Source organism: Zeus faber (genome assembly GCF_960531495.2).
Source record: "Zeus faber genome assembly, chromosome: 18".
Taxonomy (NCBI): domain Eukaryota; kingdom Metazoa; phylum Chordata; class Actinopteri; order Zeiformes; family Zeidae; genus Zeus; species Zeus faber.
Window position 1 is genome coordinate 13546974 of NC_137210.1, and position 13585 is coordinate 13560558.

The 13585-nt window shown below is 42.4% G+C and overlaps 1 protein-coding gene across 1 annotated transcript in view; it reads right to left on the reverse strand.

Annotated features, from left to right (window-relative positions):
* The window catches only part of pou2f1b (POU class 2 homeobox 1b), a gene marked incomplete at both ends in the record, with an annotated part of 17022 nt that extends 6980 nt beyond the window's left edge, over positions 1–10042 (reverse strand). Inside the window, 5 exon segments of the mRNA XM_080018590.1 lie at positions 111–290; positions 829–924; positions 1696–1784; positions 2460–2525; positions 9997–10042. Of these exon segments, the coding sequence (XP_079874716.1) occupies positions 111–290; positions 829–924; positions 1696–1784; positions 2460–2525; positions 9997–10042 (477 nt within the window).
* Positions 10043–13585: the final 3543 nt, after the last annotated feature.

Below are 13585 nucleotides of genomic sequence, written 5' to 3' on the forward strand. Positions count from 1 at the left end.
GAATTTAGAAACATATTTATGACATTCAGAAACGCACGTGTGTGTGTGTGTGTGTGTGTGTGTGTGTGTGTGTGTGTGTGTGTGTGTGTTTCTCTCTCTCTCTCTCTTACAGGGGTGATATGGATGGGCTGGGACAGGGGCAGCTGGGTGATGGGGGTGGCTGCAGAGGCTGAGATGCTGGCCCCCGTGGTGCTGTTCTGCTGGTTGGCCGAGTGCTGGACAGCAGCAGCCAGGAGCTGAGCCTGGGCCTGCTGGATCAGCAGCTGCTGCTGTGCTGGGGTCAGTGTCAACTGAACAAGAGGGGGACAGGGGGGGAGAGACAGAAGGGCAGGAGTGAGGGAAGGACTTAGTTGCTCACTGCAATATTGTTTGAGGGAGTTCAAACACAAAACGGTGTGAGTTCAGACGAGTCCCTGAAGATCGGAGGGATGAGGAGGAGCGAGGCGCATGAGTGAGCGATCAAATGTCACTACAACCTCAATCCACATGCATGAGGAGAAGCGGCTCTGTCAGAGTACGAGTGCAGTCCAGACATTCAACGTCTTCTCGGTTGAGGATGGATGGACACAGATATGGAATCCGGGTAATGTTTCATGAGCTTGGCCTGAATGCAACGTTATGTCCAAACAGTGTGTTTCTGGTTTTGTGTTATGACATTATGCCCACGAGGCTGATGGGTGCGTGAGAATAAGGCCCAAGCGAGTGGATCAAGGTCAGGAACAATTTCATCACTCAAGATTTTCATCTGCGATTGAGGGGGGGTCAAGAGCTGATCCCAGATACACCGCCAGGGCCTGACTCACGCCAAGTAGTCAACATGCCACTTACTCCAGCTATCTGTCCCCCGGCCAACATGAGCTGAGTTTGAGGCAGCACACTCTGCTGGACGGAGGTCGAAAGCGCACTTGAGTCTTCCGACTTAGACTAGTGGGGGCAAAGCACAGAGGGGAGGACTTACAGAAAACCCTGCACAGAAACAACATAAGATCCACTGATCTATGATCAACCCTGGCTCTCTGACGGAGACATACCAACATGAAGTTTAAATAGCAAATGGTTCGGTTCGAATGATGCACGATTTCAATTATTAATTAAAATGAATGTAGCAACACTAAATTCTAATAAATGTTCATCTCGAAAATTCAAGGAAGTAGAATGTTCTGACACCTGAGGAGGATTCTCAGAATGAGGCTTTCATCTTTGAAAGGATTAACATGAAAAGAAAATGAGAAAGTGAGTTTAAAAATTTACTGCAGCCTTCAGAGACTAGGGAGGTTGAGGGGAGGGAGGGAGAGCGTTGAGATGCTAATTAAAATAACTGTTATGCAGTGCATGTAAATTCTGCATAGATTTGCATATTCTCCCCCATCTGTTTCCAAGCAACCGCAGAGCAGCTAATTAGCATACAGGGTTGATTAATCTGTCTTGTTGCCAGGCGACACCAAGGGAGCAGGGCTCATTTCAATGAAGTCTTTCTGCTTGTGCGCATCAGCATGCCTTTATTCAAACTTCCTTCCTCGTCCTCACTGTAAAAAAAAAAAAAAAAATCAAACTAAAGCTGACAAGTTTACTGTGGACTCTGATGGAGGCCATCACATCACCAACAAGGTGCTCCAACTAGTGAAATGAAACGCTGGTTATGTACAGAAAAAGAAAGCAAAGACACAGGTCTTACTAATGATGTGGATGTGTTACCTGTTGGAGGAGGGCTTGTGCATGCGCATTAGTGATTGCACTTGTGGTTGGCACGGTCCTCTGAAAGTCCAGTCCATTTGTTAAGACTCCTGAAAACAGAAACAATCAGCTTATGAAGGGTGATTAGGAGAAAAACATTCAACATTTAGGTGGTTTTGGCTGTCTTGGCTTCTAGTGTGGCTTGGGATTTGGTTTGAGGGGGGTGAATGACTGCAAACCGCTTGAGGAAAAAAAATAATAAGAAGAAAAAGAGCGTAGGTAGAGGTGATAACAAATGATCATTATAATTTGAGCTGTTTAAACATCCGTTGTGACTCGGAATTACAAATCCCAATTATTGCCATTAAACTTTCAAATGATGATCCACAACAGAAATAAGGTCAAGTGTTTATTTGTGCATTAAATGTGCAATATAAAACCAACATGTAGCGTATTACTTCACACAACCGTTGCCAAAATAAGGTGTGACTGGGGTGCTGAGCGGCTCTCCGGGTTAATGATTTCAATTACTAAAAAGGATTGCAGTACAAAGGAGGTTGGATTGCTGCCATCTATTTAATTTTAAAAATGAGTAAAAGCAGCGGATGTGCGCAGCACCTACGGATTGTCTGGGCTTGTTCACAACACTGTTTGTTTTTAGTTTTTGCACTTGAATCCTGTTGCATTAGGCTTCAAAGCTTTGCATCTCTGGACTTCTACCATGAAGAGACGAGAAAAAAAATAAACAACAACAAAGAGGTTGAGAAAAGCTGCAGGTCACTCACCTGTGTTTCCGTCACCACTCTCCATTGCACATTTAGTAGTTTCTGACTGAATACTCATTTTAGAATCTGCAAGAGGCAGATGAGAGGGACAATAAGGAAGCTATATCTGAACTGACAGTAAAGAACACAAAACAGACCTTCTCTGAGGAGTGCTATGTCATATTTATCAGGGTCTTAAAGCAAGACGCCCCCCCGCTGATGCACAACAATTGCCGAGTGAACAGCACCGAGCTCTGGAAAAGTAGTAAATGTGTCACACAGAATGTCAAGTGATCCCTCCCCCTCTCCCGTTTTTTTTTTTTTTAATTTTTTTTTTTTAAATAATGTACACATTTGTCAAACCACCCTCCCTTGATTTGAAAAACAATAATGGCCTCACCATCAACAAAACTCCATCAGACGCCAGAATTCACCAACTTCTAATCCACCTGTGTTGTCCAGCATGACTGCTTAATGGAGAAAATGTGTCTGTGCCAGGGACGAACCCATAGACATGGTGCCCAGCACTCTGCTGCCTCCCCTCCCTCGTCCCTCTCTCTCTCTCTCTCTCTCTCTCCCTCCTTCTCCACTGGTCAGCGAGCAGAGTCCAATACAAGCAGAGCAACGCGCAGACACGGTGGCACTGTCCGCCACACGGTCCACTGAGCAACACTGGGATACGCACGCTGAGAAAAGCCGACGGGGTTTAGGCAAACAGCTCTCCCGCCCTTCTTTTCCTCCGCCACCCTCTTGCGGCTCCTACTTTGCATCCACGCTTCTTTTCCTCCCTCGCTCGCCCATGTGCCAAGATTGTCACGACTTTGAAAAGTTCTCTCTCTCTCTCTCGCTCTCTCTCTCTCTCTCTCAAAACTATAATGAAGCATAATCAGTATTCAGCTGATTAAAGCCGTATGCAAATCTCCCCCTGCCTCGTTAGCGATGCAAGGCTTTGAAGTCCTGCGAGCAACGCATTTCACACCAGGCTCTGAAAGCTTTCTGCATAATTTAAACTGCTATAAATATTTATCAGCTCATTAGCATATTAATTGGATGGCTTTTGGAGGACGATAAAAAAAAAAAAAAAAACCCACATTGGAATAAGGAGGACGCAGTAGAAAAAAAAAAAAAAAGTGCTCCAACCAGCACTCAGCGCCGCAGAGGCATTAGAGGCAGCAGCCCAAGACCAATTATTGCGAGAGTACACTGCAAAAAAAAGTAATTAGCAAAGAGCAGGTAAAGGGTTGGAGATATCCCAGAATGCAGCGCGGAGCCTGTCGGCAGTGGTCTGAACGCGTTAGCGATGGCGCTAATAGAATGTCTCAGACTGCTCAACCAAAGAAGCTCCAGGAGTCATGGAAACCGGGCCTAACTATTAATGAGGGGAGGGTACGGGCGGGAGGGGGACTCGTTCAAATGGAAATAAATAACTCCACATTAATCCACCACAAGTCTGTCATTACTGCCGGACCCCCCGTGGCTAATGCATTCCACAGCGGGCAGCTACAGAGAGTGGGCGTTTTGGGTTTTTGCAGGCTATGTTTATGAAGTGCTGGGAGATTAGCATATTTAGATTAGCTTTAAATTCCATTAGTTTTTCATTTCCTAGCGTTTTAAAATTCATTTTAAACATGCTCTGAGAGTTAAAACGCAAGGCAACAAGCCTGCTTTTGTGATGCACCAGCATATGATTAATTTGTATTAGTGACTACACTAGACTCTTTTGGAAAAATAAGCCTACATAAGGAAGGGCTAAGTAAAGACTCTGAATAAAAAAATAAAACAATAGACACAATATTAAATTCCTATCAACTCATTCACCAAGCTAATAAGTGAAAAGAATGCATTTATCTGGTTGACAAAACAAGAAGGGGGGGTCCGGCCTAAAAACAAACAGTGCTGAATCCAATCCAGGACATACAAACAGTAAAAGGTACTTTCCGCCTGGCAGGCGGCAAAGCGGCCTCCATTTATTTTAATGTACTAACAATGGCTGCTTCCCCTCACAGTATAGGCAAAGACGCTGGGTGGCTGCTGTTGGCCGGGTGTTTTTACAGTTACCACAGAGATTCAACATATTGGATTTCTGGGTCTCGCCACTGCGATCCCAACGTGTGTGACTATTAAGTGACCGAAAGTTCGCATTATTAACACACACACACACACACACACACACACACACACACACACACACACACACACACACACACACACACACACACACACACACACACACACACACACACACACACACACACACACACACACACACACACACAGAGTGAGATTCATAAAGGACCTGTTGGTATAAGTGTCTGTAACATTAGTTTACTGTTGTCCTGAATATTTTCTTTTAGGATAACTTCAAACCATTTTCACAGTATACATTTGAATAATGATTATATTTATACAACAGGCTAAGAGTCTGCATTCGGACTCATTTTAATAGTGATTAGAGCCAGAGACATTGTATTATTGAGGAGAAAGGGAATTTGATCAGTTTAGAATGAAGAACTTCCATTCCATTCCATTATTAATCACATAATCCACATTAATCTGTCGGGCCGACAGCGTTATCGTTATTCATTTTAACACTATTGTTCACAATTCATCACTGTTCCTGAATATGGAACAGCCATGCATGTATGTCATAACGCGAGATACAGATGACTCCCCGTCCAGGGAGAGGCTCGTCCCCCAACAGCGTTTCAAAGATGGCCCCCAAATGAACAGACTTCTCTAAAGGGATTTGAGAAGCCAAGCACTTTTCATATTATTGTGATGACTTTCTCTAAGCACTCAGGTGAATCGAGAATAATTTGTAAAACATATCCAATGGCAATATTTGCCAATGACAAATTCTATGCCAACATGACTTAAGGAACAGGCTGGGGAAATGCTGGGAAACTTGCTGATTTATGTAGAGCCTAGAGCACATTCTTCAGCAATAGTTCTGATTATTGACAGAAAATTTGAATACAAACAGCCTCAACAGATTTACTATTCTTCAATAAGTCATGACAATGCCATGACACATTAATATTGTACCAAAAAGTAACATAGTTAAATAGTAAAGTGAGCTTTCTTTGCATGACTGCAAAACACAAATACAGCTAAAGTGAAGCCAAATCTGACAAAATATAATTAGGTTTCGCCGCAGAAATGCCATAAGCTGCTTTTGCGTTTTCTAAACTGTAATTAAAACTCACTAAAACATAAAACCTGTGATAATTAGTTTCTGATTAAACATTCGGTGCATATGTCAAATTATACCTGAGCCTCTCCCTTTCTGGACATTTTCCATACGTTATTGAAGGCGACTGTTTTACTGCTAAAAGGTAGAGGTACGATTACAACTACTGGTGAAAATATGGTGTGAACAACCCTCGTTTGTGCATGCAGTTATAATAGGGAATCGTGTGAACAAAAAATGAAAGGGAGTAACAACATCCGAACAACAACCTAATCCTCCCAAAGTCCCTCTTCTCTTTCAATGTGGAGTTTGAACTGTAACCTTTTCTTTATTAGTTCAAGCCCCTTCCAATTAAATAGGGTCAGTGTGCAAAGAGAGTCGCCGCTTCAACCCAAAGGTTTTACCAACTCACGCTGCCCATGTACAGCTAGTGGGTTGAATGGTGAGCAAGGCCCTGCTGTGGGACAATACATTATACAAATATCCTCTGAACAGAATTTTAAATAGGTAGCTCATTAGTGCTGTTATACCGAAAGGCTGGTGGAATATTCCAAAGCCTTTAATATGGGCGGAGAGTTCCAGCATCAGAGACTTAGCAAAAAATTAATTAGCACATCCAAATTCCACTCAATCAGGCCCGTCCTCCATCTTAAACGAGACTTCAGGTTATTACAGATTTTAGGCCCAGATTTGGCCTAATAGAGAGGCTATTCTAAAGTTGTATCAGTTTGGAGTGCTTTTTAACTACTCTTAATTTTGGGCTGGATGTGATCTTTTTTAAGTGTAATTAGGACGTAGCCAACCAATTATTGCAATAGCACGACCACAAACTGTTAAGTGACTACAGCCCTCAGTTTGTACCTTTATACAAGTCAGTTTCCTTCATGCAGGTGTAGATGTCCAGTTTGGTATTTAAAACATTTCTACAATATTGGTTTTAAACCCATTTTTGTAAATTCTATTAACTATTTAGGCCTAGCTTCTGCTTACAACAAAGGACAATTCAGATTTTCAGGAGGCTTTCTTAAGTTTTGAAGAATACTTTTTTTTTTTTTTTTTTTTTAACCACACACACACACACACACACACACACACACACACACACACACACACACACACACACACACACACACACACACACACACACACACACACACACACACACACACACACACACTTATGAATTTCAGATACTGCTTTCAGATGGACTTCTGCTTCATCTCAGTGCTATCAGATTAAAAAGAAGTACCCTGCTTTAAAATCTGCCTTGAATGGTACTAACTTTGCAGTCTACAATAAGCGGTTGTGACCCTATTAGTTGTGATTCTCTTCGTTCACTCTGCAACAGCTTGTCGAACCGGAACCTTCATGTAGGGCTTCTCAATACTTTGAGAAGCCAAGTCCTGAATCTATTACTGGGAGTGATGCATTATTCATGACAACTGTGTTTACAGCAATGAATATTCATGAAAAATCCAAGGATGGAATAAGGAGGGAACTGTGAAACTGATTAAATGAGAAAAGTAGTCTTAGACAAAAAAGAATCCCGTCCGTTCTTTAATGTATTCTGTCAATAAAATTGGTCATAATGTGTAAGGAAGAAGCCAATTTCAAACAGAGAATACAAATTTCTTACAATACGTCTTCGCTAAGAAAAAAAATAAATAAAATAGCCTTATATTATTGCAATACATTGGCCCCATCAGCAAATACCTTAACAGGCTTTCAGCTAAGTTTCTCATGTATAAACATAAAGGCAAATTGAAAGCTTTATTTTCAAATTTGCCTCGTCAACAACCCAGCTATAATCCAACAACAATGCATTAGCTGTGTTATAAACAGCTAATCCACAAGACTGTTTTACTTATTTATTGAGAAACATAACATGGCCAGTCCAAGTTTAAATCCATAACGCTCCCAACAAAGAGGGCAGAGCGAAGAGACAAAGTCCCAGACTCAAAATTATTCATGTTTTATCTTGCTAAGCCATTTAATTATCCAACTAATGTACCAAACCTGAATACAAACAGCATTAACCTTCAATGGTTACAGGGTAATTAAGCCAGTGGAGTAAACGGGCAGACTCCAGATCCCTGTAATGATAATGTTCTAAAAGCTAGTCTCCATGCAGTTACTACAACAAACACCAGACGTAGTGTGTAGTCTTCCTTTCATACATATAGGGGGAATACATGGGGAGACCGTCTGCAAGTCGTGTCTTGCCCAGCCATTAACACAGTGACTTAGAATGTCATGCCAGGTATTGTGGTCTTCTGAAACTACGCCTCCCTGCCTCTCCCTTGGTCGAAATACGCACGTGCGACTGCCGATTTGTCCCACTGCCCTAAGACACAAACGTCAACACCAGTCCAACAGCCAAAAACACTGAATACCAGTTAAGTTGTATGAATCTGAAGTTGTTTATTCAAAAGTTAAGTATTCTTAAGAGGGGAATTAACGAAGCCAATACAAAACCACTGTTGAAGACTAGAGACTGATGGCATGATACCGAAGCACTGAAACAACAATCCAACCGGGGAAATGATGGTTTAACACAGGCAATTCACATTTTCAAAGGCTATTTTGATATATATTTTTTAAGTTGTCTTTTAGTTCAGTGGCTCTCAATGTGGGGTCCGGGAACCCTCAAAAGGTTACGGGGCCCTCCCTCTCCCCAGCAAAATGATTAATAGTTCAACCTAAACATTACTCCATTGACAAGACGTCAGTTGCATTTGATAATGTACAATAATGACTGTTTTCATCCCAGTTTTCGCTGTTATCCCACTAACCACAGTCTAGACAGGAATGCAAATTTGGACGACATCACATCTACTAATACGAATCTTCTTTGATTGGGGACCCAGAGACTAATGTTATTCGAGGGCCCTTGATATGAAAAAAAAAAAAAAAAGTTGAGAATGACCGGATTAGCTCATAGCTGAAGTAAATACTTTCCCATTACCATGTGTCCACTAAAAGACAGCTATGTAGTTATTTAGAGAAAACCCGTCGTCAGATCGAAAGCCGTTTTTGCAAACGACGCGCGTTTTGGTCGTTCTTCTCGGGCAGTAACATAACATTACACTCCAACAACAGCAGTTGGCGTAATGTGCTGAACTCCGCACTCGGGCGAGTGACAGAAAGCTTCGCCTCGTTTTCGGAGATTCGGCTCTTGACGGGTCACTCCGCCAAAGGAGTCGTCCGACTTTCCGGCCCGTCGTTGGGTTCGGCCGGTGTAACGCACCGGCGGGCGGGGTGGGGCCCCGAGGGGGAAGAGACGGCCGGTTCTTGTGGTGGGCGCGGAGAAGGTTTTGCTCGAGGTAATGCCAAGTCAGGCGTAAACGCGGGCGCCAGAAAATCCTCAGGGCGAATTCTCTCGAAAAACATGTATTTGGGCAGAGGAATGCAACGTGTGAATCACACACACGCACAAAAATAATAAGTATTGCAAGTATTTTGAAAGTATTTATTTGGGGTGGAATGCCAATGTGTAAATCAGTCACATTCAAAATGAACTATACCAAACGCCCCAAGTCTTTTATAGCCGTGGACTTTAATTCGGCGCTGGGTAGCTACTTTCCGCGTGAGTGGACGATTGGCTCCGTACTACCGAGTCATTTCACGGGCTCATTCGCTACGACCGAATCGTTCGCGAGTCTTGCATCACTAGCTCCGGCCAGTGGAGGCCGCATGAATAACACAACAGGCTGCGGAGCACAAAAGGCTGTTGGAGGAGAAGAAAAAAAAACCCACGAACAGTTAAAAAAAAAAAAAAAATACTTCAGGTAAAAAAAAAAAAAAAACCAAAAAACTCCATTAAAAGAACAACGCCTGGCGCGCCGGCGTCAGCCAGACAAACCGCTCGGATCACCCGTTCGTTAATACGCGATTTCTAAGATCCGAGAGCGGCCACTCACTAAATGAATATGCAAACCTGATGGAAAGGCTTCACATCAACACAAAGCCCGTAGCTTTAGCACGGTGGCTAATATTAGCCTGCTAGCCGCCTCATTTCAATCTAACTGCCTTTTGTCAAACGTCTAAATGTGTCGCGGAGCGACAGCGGCGCCGTCGCCGATTACTAATAAAATATGCTAAGTTGTATTTGTGGACGGGGGTATGAATATGTAGCGACGTGCGGCGGGCCCGGCCACACAAAGGCAGGCATGCCCTCCCTGTTATCCGCAATAGCCCGTTTCCTCCTCTTGTCAAATTATCAGCTGGCGATGAAATAACCTGAAAATGGCGAGCGTGCCGCCGCGTTTCGCCCGCTAATCCTCCCCTCGCCGCAATTACACTCGTTTTGGAACTCGAGCGAGAGAGTTTGAATATGAGTATGAATATGTAAAATGCCGTAATGATTACCTGGTCCTGAACTCTCATCTTGACTCGCTGCTCCTCCGTCCGCCATTTTGAATATTTAACCCGAAATTCCGGCCCTGAGGTGCATGCACACACAAGCACACGCCCACTCACACGCGTACGCACATAATACACACACACGCACGCACATAATACACACACACGCACGCACACACACACACACACACACACACGCACACACACACACACACGCGTACACGCACGCACGCGCTGCCCCCGGGGTAGAGAAGTAGTTTGAAACGGATTTACGTCGGGAGCGGTACGCGATTTATCTTATCACGTACTCAAATCGTCCCGTGTTTATTACATTTTCGAATGAGATCCGAAATTGAATACAGATGTGCTCTTGTTATTGTGGGCTTACTTACGAGATATTGAAAGTACTGCGTGGAAGATTATTTACTTAAGAAAAATAAAAATAAAATAAGAACGAACTGCCTTATTCACTGTACAAACAAACACACATACACACGTATTCAGACGCATGCATCTATTCTGAGTTTAGGGGTCCAGCCTTGAATACACGTCACTGACATGGACACTCGTACATGTCACCGTATTGTGATAATGTCCGACGCTCAGAAACCGCCAAACTCGCACGAATGAATACGATTTATATTTGAGGCTGTCCACACATGCGGTTGGCCAGGGTGACTTATTTATTGTTATTATTACTATTATTATTATTATTAGGAGTCATTTATAGCCCACTGCTTTTGTTAATGAAAAACTGATGTCAGTAGTGTAAGGATGTTGTCGATCCGCCGCACTCACAGACAAGCTAAATAAAATTTGTATTCGGGGCAGTATCGACATGCCGTCGTCCAAGTTTGATCCAGATCGGTCCATTATTGTAATTTAGTAAAAAGCGGTATTTTGTATCGTTACCGCAACGCATGCGCATTCGCAAATGGCGGCAAATAGGTCACATGATAGCATTGCAGTCTAGTGATTGGTCAACAACCGCGCCCTCACCAAGACGGCGGCCCGTGCCGATGGGACTGAGGTCAGAACTTTATCGACGTCATGGACCCGACGATCCCACAGACAATCTGAATAAGATGTGTATTCGGGGCAACTCCAACATGGTGTCATTCATGTTTCTCCCAGATCAGTTCAGTATTGTGGATGGGGTTTGTGTTCAACAATCACTACCCGAACAAGATGCGGCCACCACACACAGACGTATAAATCCTTGCCCGCATGTGCAAGTTGACAAAGTACACAGATCACGTGATCTGTGTACGGCCTGCAGTCTGCCAGGCTGTTACGAATCTGCACTCATACCGGAGGAGAAACGGCTCCGGCAGGCAGCGCCGTCGGCTGCAATCGGCCTGCCTGCCGATTGGACACTGACTGGAATCTGCTGTTGTTTTCGGTCTGGTCACAAGTGTGGTAAATAATGGCAAAGTAAATAGTCCATGTATCCGTGCACCAGCGGGTGCCCGCTGCAGACTCCGCGGAGCACGCACACACACACACACACACACACACACAGGCTCCACGTGTGTGTGTTGTTTGTTTCGTTCAATAAGGATAAAGTAAATACATCTAAAATAAGATTCAAGTTGTTTATTTATCGCATACATATGTATACAAGCGTACATTTATACAGTGAAATGTCATTGCAACGCACCCGGAGATTATGCACAATAAGTACTAACACAAATAGCTAACTAATTAATTACTAAAAACTAAACTAACTGAACTAACTAACTGAACTAAATGATCCCTAAAACGTAAGGCAGTTAGTAATAGAATAAAATATAAGTAAAAAGGTAATGCTGAACTAGAATACAAAATATAAATAAAAGGAATAGACTATTATGGTATATACCGATATGTGCAGTAAAGTGGCATGTGAATAAAGTGGGGCAGTGTGTGTTGAGATATTCAGTAGAGTATACAACAGTACGGCACAGCAATACAGTAACACCAAACCAAATAATAAGAACCACCGAATAATAAAAGCACTCTGTACAAAACTGTTTTTTAATTGGATGGGTCAAATGCAGAGGCCACATTTCACAGGCTACCATCCAAAGCATGTTTATGTGTGTGTGTGTAGGCATGTGTTGTAGTGTGGCACGTCGTGTAATGATTAAAGATTCTTCTTCTTCTTCTCAAATTGTTCCATTCGGAGAAACAGGAAACGAGCTTGTGCAGCGGATAGATGTGTATTGGAGTCTCCATTACCACATGTACGCCACTGCTCTACACTCTACTACCTGTTTTATTAATTATCAGTCTTAAATAAATATAAAACTTAAAATAATTGTCACACAGTAGTTATTTTGATTTAAAGTGTTTAATTAAAATGTCAACACACACCGGAACGGAGAGCCAAAGCACACTGAACTTTACCCCGCCTATTGCTGTCTGCAGCTATATTTATTATTATTGTTCTCCTGGCCTATCACGTCTCACATGTCAAAAGGTCTGGCACTCAGAAGCCATCCAACCCACGGACACAAATGAATAAGATTTGTATTCGGTGCCGTGCACACACACCGTGGTCCAAGTTTGATCCTAATTGGACTATATTTATAGGAGTAGTTAGCAATAAACCTTTTTTCCGGCGCCGACACAACAGAAAAAGACAAGCAAAAGTACCACGGGTAGTGGAGTGGAACGCTTCGTGTCATCATCCAATATGATATATACTGTATGTGCAGGTTGTGGCTCTGGGGGGCATTTCACATAGGAACGCGCTGGAACGGGAACTCAACGGGACACTGTATATTCTGATTTAGTATCTTGAATTCTTGAATCTTGACTCTTTTCAAGATTCAAGTGGGATTGGATATGCTCACTGTCCCAAAACCCTTCAGAGAACTTCACTAATAATGACTAATAATCTACTCACAATAAAAAATCATAATAATAATAATAATAATAATAATAATAATAATAATAATAATAATAATAATAAAAGTCAGCTCAGTATCAGGGTCAGCTCAGTATCAGCTTTTAAATGCATCACCTTTCAAAGCACTAAGCTCATCGAAGTTCATCATTTTCACAACCAAAAACAGACAACGTTTTTTATACAGCCTGCTTTGTTTTATTAACATTAAAATAAGAAAACACATCAAAAAGAGCCCTTACCTTAAGCCTTGGATGAAACGATGGGCAGTCGTCTGATAGCAAACACTGCATTTCAAGCAAAAGACAAAATGAGTATCAAGTCCTAAGATGTAGTCCTCTTCTATAATTAAATGAGATTCAAGTTGTTTATATTTAAAAAAAAAATGCATTTTTGGGGGTGGAAGGAGCCTACATTGCGTGTTGTAACGCACAACTTTGAATTCAGTACAGCAAATACCTAACATCTGCCAAACTCTGCACAGCAATTTTGTCCGAAATGACAAGAATGGACACACATTGCCAATTCCTGGTGTATGATTTATTTATTCTGCATGATGTATTTCCTCTCAATGACAACATTTTAGATTCTCCAACTTTTCGAAGAAGCATTTTTGCGCACTAACAAAAACAATGGGAATATCTTCAAGATTCAAGACTCAAGAGGTTTATTTCTCTTATGATTATTATTGTAAGCCTATTCCTT